Below are 9,981 nucleotides of genomic sequence, written 5' to 3'. Positions count from 1 at the left end.
AACACCAAATAACCAAACATGTGGAAATAGATTTACATTTTGTTAGGGAGCGTGTCGCAATTGGTCATGTGTGTGTTTTACATGCTCCATCCGCTTATCAACATGCAGCCATTTTTACTAATGATCTACCTACACAATTGTTTTTGGATTTTAGAAATAGTTTGAACATTCGAGATCCTCTTGCTCCAACTATGGGAGATGTGTTAGATAGTTCTATCAGGTACAATAGCGACATTAAAATGGGAGAAAGACACAAATAACAACAAATAAAAATGGAACGTGAAGGAGGTTGCTATGGCAGCTCGACCATTATAGACGACAACGCCGTTGTGGACAACAGCACCAAGCTATGCTGACGATAGTGGTTGGTCGGAAGCATTTTCGGGGGAAGCAGAGGAGGACAATGGTTAGGGATATTTAGAGTTTTATTTCATTTTTTACAGAGTTTTCAGACATGATCATTGAAGTATAATAATTATCAAATTTTGTCCCAAGGAAAAAAAGTCTTTTAACAATGGACTTAACAGAGCACTCTAATTATGTTATGGGAAGGACCATGAGTGTAGCTTTTAGAAACCACAAGAAAAGCCATGTCAAAAACTAAAAAGTTGGATTAAAACTGCAGATAAGTATAAACAACAGGGACCAAAACTGTAATCCACTCTTCATGAAATGAGGAATAAAGGTCCCCCACTTTATTTAGACATAGTGAACTGTTCTCTGACACTGGCGAAATAGAGCCAGCACCATCATGACCACTAGCAAACCTCCAATTTTAGACCACCAACACCACCTCCCAATTTACTCCACAAAAACAAATGTCTACCATTTTGAGTTGGTTCATCTTTTATAGCCACTCATCTAAAGTATCCAAAGACGTTCTCAATACCACTAATTAACTGATCTTTGTTATAAAATAATTAAAACTTATCTCTATATAATTGTGGCATTCTATATTTTGATCAACTAAGTTTACAAGATTTACATTTACCATCGCATATAATGCCACCTTACTGAATGAAAATTTGAGATAAGATGCAGTAGCTGAATGATTGTATGTCACGACCACATCAAGTAATAAATCCAGTTGCTGACAGAATGCACTGGTTGAATAAGATGGGTAACATGTTATAACTAGTCGAGTCAAATTATATCGACCTACAAACAACTTTTTTTGGGTCCTCCTATATACACGAATTTTTCGTGTATTTGTTGCATTGAATTGCGTGCCGAATTATTTTATCGATAAATATGTGTGCCGATTAATATGTGTGCCGAATTATTTTATCGATAAAATATAATATTACAATTTTATACCTTCGGTTTACATTGTAGTTTTAGAAAAGACCCTAGATTTTATCAATTTAAATCTTAAACCCTTAAAACTTTATTAATTTTGAAAACTAACAAGTAGAAACATATTAATTATTCATAAAAGTTGTTTAATTAAAATGATCTCATGAATACATTTATAAAAAAAGTAATAATGAATATTATTAAATATTAATAGAAAAAAATTAATTTGTTAAATAAGAAATATAAACTATGAAACATTAACAAAAATAGAAGGGATAAAAATAAAAATTTGGTTACAATTTCTTTCTATATATAGAGGATTCGTATTTCTTATATGGTACATTGAAAACGACTTGCTGAAAGTAACTTTCCTTAAAAGCAAATATATGATATTTGTTAAAAATATAGATTTTATTAAATGACAAGTTGGAAAAAATGGATGGGTGACACATATTATGAGGTATTTGTACTTAACCTTTCTTATTATTATTATTATTATTATTATTATTATTGTTATTATTATTATTATTATTATTATATATTTTTTTCTCTTTGTTATGTTTAGAGAGATGATATTCATCCAATGGAGACAAATGAAATAGATGAAAATAATAGCTTCAATGAAAGTAACTATTTTTTCGACGACACATCACCATTCGAAACGGATATTCATCCAATGGACACAAATGAAACATATGAAAATGAAAGTTTGAACGAAAGTCGTTATTTCTTTGATGACACGTCACCCTTCAAAACAAATAAGGTATAAATTCATTAGTATGTTGTTACTGTAATGTAAGCATCAAGTGGATTTGTCTGCTACTGATAATAATATAATTGTCAGGTGTTCAATTCTCGTCAAGAATTGATGGATTGGGTGCAAAATATGGCAAATACTTTAGGTTATGTCATCGTCATAAAAAATTCTAAACGTAACTTTAATGTTGTATTTCAATGTGACCGTGGAGGTACATACAAAAGTACACAAATCTCCAAAAAAAAAACAGGGACAAAAAAAATTAATTGTCCATTTAGCCTACAGGGTAAATATTCGTCAGTAGATAATTCTTGGAAGATAAAAATGATATGTGAATTTCATAACCATGAGCCGTCATTATATTTAGAAGGTCATCCTTATCCACGACGACTAACTGAATATGAATGTCGAATAGTGGAAGATTTGTTGAAAAAAAATGTCAAACCAAAAGATATATTATCTGCACTAAAAAACCTAAATCCGAAAAATGTATCTACTCTCAAAACTATCTACAATGCAGACGAAAAACTTCGACGTAGGGAGAGAGAAGGTAAAACTCAAATGCAAGGTGTTATGGAATTTCTAGATCAAAATGGATATGTTTATTATAGTCGTGCAAATGTTTTGACAAATAAGTTAGAAGATTTATTCTTTGCTCATCCAAGATCATTAGAAATATGGCGTGCATTTCCACATGTCTTGTTAATGGATGCAACATATAAAACAAACAAGTACGGGATGCCTCTATTGGAGATTGTTGGTGTAACTCCAACAAATATGACATTTTCCATTGCATTTGTGTACATGCATGAAGAAAAACAATCCAACTATGTTTGGGCTTTAGACTGTCTAAAATCGGTAATGGAAGGATGTATGTTGCCGCGTGTTATTGTGACTGATAGAGATGGCTCTCATGAACGCATACACTATTATATTTCCAGATGCTAAAGGATTACTTTGCAGATGGCATATAAATAACAATATCATGAAGAAATGCAAATCATGTTGGGATGTTCTTTATACGTCATGGACGAGGTTGGTTAACTCTGAAACAAAGGAAGCATACAACAAGAATTTGGCACAAGTTGAAAAAACTACGAACAATTATCCAGGTATTTTTAAATATACACTATAATATGTTATAAATCATTACATCAACTGAAATTTTTTATGTATTTCAGATGCATTTTCTTATCTAAACAAAACATGGTTGACACCACACAAAGAAAAGTTTGTGTCTGCATGGACCGATAAGTTTCTTAACTTTGGCAATCACACAACTAATAGAGCTGAAAGTCAACATGCCAAGTTAAAAAGATATGTCGAAACATCAAGATCAGATATCGCCAAATCATTGAAGCGTATTGCTGATGTTGTTGAGTCACAATACACAGGTATAAAAGCGAGTCTTGCGCATAACAAAATTTTCATTGTACATCGGTACTACGAAATACCACATCTAAAACCATTGTGTCGTTTCGTTTCAATTTATGCACTTGATATCATTTTCAAAGAATATGAGCGGTCCAAAGAATTTGGATTTGTTTATGAAAATTGTGGATGTCAAGTACGTACAAGTTATGGGCTGCCATGTGCGCATGAACAAGCTATATTTGTTAAAAAAGGTCATTGTGTACCGCTTCATTCAGTAGATAAGTTTTGGAAGAAACTTGATTTATTAGAATGCAAATCGTTAGAAGATGATAAATTGGGTTGTGCAGTTGAGGTAAATATGTTTAATGCTCATTACGAAAAACAATCAAGACCTGTTAAGTTAAGTTTAGCAAGGAAGTTACTAAACTTAATCACGCCGTCAACAACTTCAGTTTCTGAACCTGCTACTCACAAAAATACTCGTGGGCGCCCCTCCTTAAAGAAGAAACTTTTCAAGAAAACCCATATCGATTTAAACCATGACCCACCAACTCAACATCCACCACCTCAAGATCAACCGACTCAAGCGCCACCAACTCAATATCCGTCTCGACGTAGCATTTCTACTTATACGCCTGATTATATGCGGTCTAATTTGTTTGATCTAAACCAGGAGCCGGATAGGCACAGTACGTACTCGTTCCGAGAACCTCCAATGTTCAACTCAACTTTTAATCAGGAACAATCGATGCATAGCTCGTACTTCAACCAAGAACAAGTAATGTATAATTCAGATCCACTTATGAATGAAATTCCGTATGAATTTCATCCATATGTCACAAACATACAAAACGTGAGGGGAGATGGAAATTGTGGATTTCGTGCAATAGCTGCGTGTCTCGGTTATAGTGAAGATAATTGGCGTCAAATCCGCTTAGATTTACAGAATGAGTTGTTAGCACACCCAGCTGAGTACGCACAGATTTTTGATTACGATTTAAACACCATACACCACTCATTGAATTTCAATGGATCACATTTCGCACCAACAGATCATTGGTTGATTATGCCGGTCACTAGCTTTCTCATTGCTAACAAGTATAATGTAATAGTTATTTTTCTAAGCAAAGATAGTCCGTCAACATGTTTTCCACTATGGCTTGGTCCCCAAGACATCTCAACTCATAGAGTTGTTGTTATTGCTCTTGTTAGAGGTGATCATTATGTGAAGGTTGATTTACATGGAGGATATCCAATGCCTACTATTTTACCACTTTGGCGTCACAACAGATCATCACGGTCTGCTGGATGGGAAACTGTTTATGCTGCTCGCCTGAATTCCTACATTTCTCCATTTGCAACACACAATAATTGTAACAATTCTACAGTTATAATATCTGATAATTAGTAAAATCAAATTTATGTTTTGTTGTTTATAATTATTAAGATCTGTATAAATTAAAACAAAATTGTTATATATGTGCGATTCTGATGTTTCTAATATATATATATATATATATATATATATATATATATATATATATATATATATATATATATATATATATAGAGAGAGAGAGAGAGAGAGAGAGAGATGTTCAAGACTAAAACCATTAAATAATAAAATAAATAAAAAATAAACATAAATTAATAACTTTCATTAATTATTAAATGCCTTTAATTTCATTAATTATAAGGCTTAAGGAATATGTGGCTGTTATGTACCTAATATTAGGTATAGATCCATTAAAAACAATATAGTTTTAATAAAATACAATCAAATCTCTCTACTATCTTTCTTGTATTCATTTTCCATATAACTCTTACCTATATATATATATATATATATATATATATATATATATATATATATATATAAAAGCTAAAGTTTCAAAAAGTATAAGGTATGATATGAAAATCAACTATAAATATAAGGGCATTTAATGAAAATTGTAAAGTAAACATTGATTTAGTTTAATATATTAAAAACTGTCAAAACTTCCGGTGATGTACATCAAGTCAATCAAAAATTCGTGCATTTGGAATTTAATTCGTGCGGTTAGAATTACCCCTTTTTTTTGTTTGTTTGTTTTCATATAAATAATAAATATGTTAAAGTGTGAATATAAAAAGATACAAAATACATGACATCTAACTTTATGGATGAATCAATTTTGAATACTGCGTGCACTAATAATTTAGCATAATGCAGGGAACTTATTACCCGTTTCTATTTCAGGTTACTTATTTCATCCTTAGCTTTAACAAATTAACCTAATTACAAATTATCACCTCCATTCATTTAGTAACCCTTATGATGCGTGTTTTATGGACTATGAATTTTAGTTGGAACTTTATAAAAAAAAAATAGAATATTTCACCAAATATATATAAACCTTGGCTCCGAAATAGATAACACTCGAACACCTACATACAGTTGAACAAAAATCTTTAACAATAGTCAAACATCTAAACTACCCCTTAGCAAATACAAAATAAAATGATTCAAACGTACCAAAAAAAAAAATCGATTCAAAACATAAAAATTACATTTACATGTACAAAACAATATGATAGCAACAAGTCACGATTTTACAAAAACAACATTTCACAAACAGCAAATTTTTCTCAAAAAGAAAAAGTAAGTAAAAAAGAAGCTAAATGTGAAAGAAATAGGTGCAAAATGGTTTATTTACATAAAAGGAGTATTCGGGGCGAAGGGAGTCTTGGGAGAAAGATATTGTATCTGTGAGTTTGTGTTGGGAGGGGTTGAGGGTAAAGTTGGTATTATGATTGATTGCAGTTGCAAATCATGTGTTGATGATAGATTGTCGATTGGGAGTTGGTATACTTGTTCATTGTTTTCATCAATGTAAACAACATCTTGCATTGTGAGTTGGTGGTATTCAACAATCTCTCTTAGAAACCGGTTTTCCCTTGCATACACTGAATTCTCCTGTGCCAACCGAGCTTTCTCTGCTAAAAGCGACTCCAGTTGTAGCCGTATCTGCAACAATACATATATTTTCTTTCATTATCTACTTATTAATATTATACATAACATATTCCATCTTACTCTTACTTTCATTTCTTTCTATCAATCACAACATTGTATTATTATTGTACTTCAATAATCTACCCAATTATAGGATCCTACTTTTAAAAATCTATCCAATTAGATAGATTTGGAAAAGTACAATGTTGTTATAGAAAGAAATGAAAGTAACATGCTACAATAAACAAAAGTACATTCTTATTTTAGCAAGTTGCAATCCTCAAGGGACAGGAAAAAGACAATTTGATGCCTAATAATATAATATTTCAGTCACATGCTCACATGCACTGAGCCTGATCTCATTCCAAATGGGGATGCAGAGCTCTGGTGGGAAATTTTATAATCATTATTTATAGCATCTAAAAAAGATTAAACTTTGGCTTCAAGTGTAAAGTAGTAAAGTTGTCATGCGTCGATTCACATATTACAAAGACAAAATTACAAACTTAAAGATTTGTTTCTATTATAGTTTTTAAAACAAACAGACATAACATACCAAATCATCGTCTTCCTGGTTGTCTCCATCTCCACCAGTCTCCCTGAGTATTTTATTTTCCTCTTCTAAATGAGCACAACGCTCCTTTGCAAAAGCAAGATCAGCCTTAACAGTTTTAAGTTCCCGAAGTAGAAGCTTTGCTTTTGCAGCCATTGCCATTGAAACCTGTGTGAGGAAAACCGAAAAGCCATATCATGTATCTTATATTATTATTACCAACCAAACCAGTTTTGAATTTGATGTATATAAAAACAGGTTCCAATTTCCATATTAATGATTGTTTGATTAGGTACACCAGGTTGCCACCTTACGTCGCGAGATGCCTTGAGTTGAATTTCTACATCAGTCTGTGGCAAGGGTTGAGGAGGCTGTAACTGCTTATTTGAAGTTTGAGTTAGAGTTTGAGTTTGATCAGGGATGATGCCACTCTTTTTCTTTACGTGTAGTTTGCGTGTTTCTTGAATTATGTCTGCAGTTTTGTTCTCCACAATTGTTCTGCCCTCCTAAAAGACAAAAACAAGCTACATGCTAAATATTTTTCAAATGGGGGGTTATTATTTATAGTAGAAACTTACCTCAAGAGCATTACCAATGTAATTAAGAGATGATGCAATAGCTCCTAACCCCTTCTGGAATCCGGGATTGTCTGTTTTTTCATGACTTTCTGGGAACTGGTGCTGATTAGAATTCTGAAAAAGACAATAATAATAATAATAATGGTATGTATCATGATAAACTTAGCATTAAAAATTAGAAACATTTCTTCTATATATATTATCTAATCATAATTACCTTGGGATCTGACATTTGCTGCCTCCTCCTTTCTGGTGTTTCGTATTGTTGAGGTTCATCATCATCTTCGATGATAGACCTAGCTTTTCTAGCCAAACCACCCCAAAATCCAGGCTTGGGTTTTTCCAAATTCTTCATTGATGTGTAGTCATTTTTAATGGAATCATCCTATAACAGCATGGACACTTGTTACTTCATCAAATCACACAAGATGTTCACTTCAAACACCATATGCTATGCATACACTCAAGTTGGACAATAACAACATGTTCACATCATTCTTTGCTTTGATATTTTTAATTGCACTTTTCTTTTTCTTTTTTCTTAATTATGATATTAAGCAAGCAGACTAATTAGTAATTACTATGGAACTTTGCTTGTAATGCTTTTATTCTCGGGTTCAACTTAACTTATTACACGTAAATGGGAACTCCAAAAAGAAGCTTTTGTGAATTTGCTGCAATTTAACTTTAGCACTCCCATTATCATTATTTGTTCTTTCTATTCATCGATTGTTATTGTTTGTTAGCAGAAGATAAAGTTTTATTTAACTTGTGAAAATTAAATTACATGTCTATTAATCCACATAGATCTTGGAATTGAATAGTACCCCATTTGACTTTCTTTTTGAATGGGAGGATTGTTTGCACAAATCATATCAATCAAAGTTGAAGCTTTTTATCAAAAGCATATAAAACAGAGAAATCAAAACACACAAGAAATGCCCAAGAAATGATACAATTAGGTACAGAACAAGAGAGGACCTTGGGAGTAGAGGACTGAGAAGATCGAAGTGGATTCGACTTGGCGGTCCTTGGTGAAATAGCGGGTTGACCGTAAGCCGAAGAGAGCGCAGAGTCACGGTTGGCGGATGACGCTCTGATCGCTTTAGCTGCAAGAGACGGTGTAGCCGACGCGGCGGCAGATGAGGATGAACCGTCTTCTAGCGAAGTCGGAGAACTGTGACGTCTAGAATCAGGGTTAGGAATTCTAAATTCTTCCGCAGAGGTCGAATCCTTCGCGAATCCTTGACGTCTCCTATACGCCATAGACTTGCACACACAACTATTCCGCCACCACGACCACCGCCGTCACTGCCGCTTCAGATACGTAGGTGCCGGTGCAGATACACGTATTTGGTCAACAACTCTGATATAGAAGCAATTTCCGCGACTCCCTTTCCCGTCGAGTCTCTGCCACCGACAGCCCCTCTGTATATCGCTCTCAAGTGGTCAACGTTTCGATTTCCTAACAGTTCCACTTCCACTCATATATTGAGTGTTACAAATGTAAAAACGGACACTTTTTATCAATGTTTTAAAAATTTGAACCGGGCGGTTGAACCGGTTGGACCGGGAGCCGGAGGAGTGAGCCTTTCAACTATCACCGGTTTATATTGATTTCTGAACTGGATTGAACCAACCGATTTTTAGAAAAAACTGGTTGAACCGGTCAAAATAAACCGGTTAAACCGAATAAAAACATGAAAAAAAACAATTTACATAATAAACTTTGGTGATTTTTTTATATCTATTTAGTTTTCTCTAAATAAAAAGATATGATAAATGTTATAAAGTTTTTTAATGTGTTTGTATTCATTTAAACTATATTTCGTTATGGTATTATATTTTATTTTCTTTTTGACGTATATAGATTGATGTAAAACACTAAAACTTATGGTTATATGTTATTTTAATGTATTTGGATTCATCTACAACTTATTTTTATGTGTATTTTTAATGTTTGAATTTGAAAATATCAAATTCATGATTTATATATGTATGTATGTGTAGGAAAATAGGAAAAAACATGAAAACTATAGAAACCAGTTGACCCGGTGGTCAAACCGATTAAACCGGTTGAACCGCAAACCGGTCACCATACCGGTTCAACTAAAAAACCGGTTTTTAAAACATTGCTTTTTATTTAAAACAATATTTTTTAGGGGCTAAATATAAAAAATATACAATTTATTTTTGTTATTTCAAAAAAATTATGCATCATACTTCATTTTATCCTTTAATAAAACAAACTATCGATTTCTTTCCTTTAATACTATAAAATATAATATTTTTAGAGGTAGATGATATAAAAGACAATAAGTTTTTGTTTTTTCCTTGATTTTCACAATTATTTTTTTGTTCTAAACTAAACATCCTATTTTTTAATTTTTGTTAAGTGTTTGACCAAATAATTGTTTATTCAATTGTC

General features: G+C 32.5%; 2 protein-coding genes across 2 annotated transcripts; one reads left to right on the top strand and one right to left on the bottom strand.

Moving 5' to 3' along the window:
• Nucleotides 1–1,714: 1,714 nt before the first annotated feature.
• LOC145139067 (uncharacterized) lies at nt 1,715–4,835 on the top strand. The gene is made up of 5 exons (XM_079073021.1): nt 1,715–1,756; nt 1,862–2,059; nt 2,141–2,264; nt 2,956–3,165; nt 3,235–4,835. The coding sequence occupies exons 1-5, from the start codon at nt 1,715–1,717 to the stop codon at nt 4,833–4,835; spliced, it is 2,175 nt and encodes a 724-aa protein (XP_078929147.1).
• A 1,104-nt stretch (nt 4,836–5,939) lies between these two features.
• Nucleotides 5,940–9,031, bottom strand: LOC145140804 (uncharacterized). Its single transcript, XM_079074192.1, has 6 exons — nt 8,535–9,031; nt 7,771–7,938; nt 7,554–7,667; nt 7,290–7,481; nt 6,979–7,143; nt 5,940–6,434 (listed from the first exon to the last, which is right to left on the bottom strand). Exons 1-6 carry the CDS (start codon nt 8,817–8,819, stop codon nt 6,120–6,122), a joined length of 1,239 nt encoding a protein of 412 aa, XP_078930318.1. The 5' UTR covers nt 8,820–9,031; the 3' UTR covers nt 5,940–6,119.
• Between the last annotated feature and the right edge of the window lie 950 nt (nt 9,032–9,981).

Source organism: Lactuca virosa, chromosome 9 (assembly GCF_052849685.1).
Source record: "Lactuca virosa cultivar CGN04683 chromosome 9, Lactuca_virosa_CGN04683_v6, whole genome shotgun sequence".
In the NCBI taxonomy this organism is placed as follows: Eukaryota; Viridiplantae; Streptophyta; class Magnoliopsida; order Asterales; family Asteraceae; genus Lactuca; species Lactuca virosa.
Note: the sequence above shows the minus strand (reverse complement) of the source record. Positions and strands in the feature narration are given on the sequence as shown.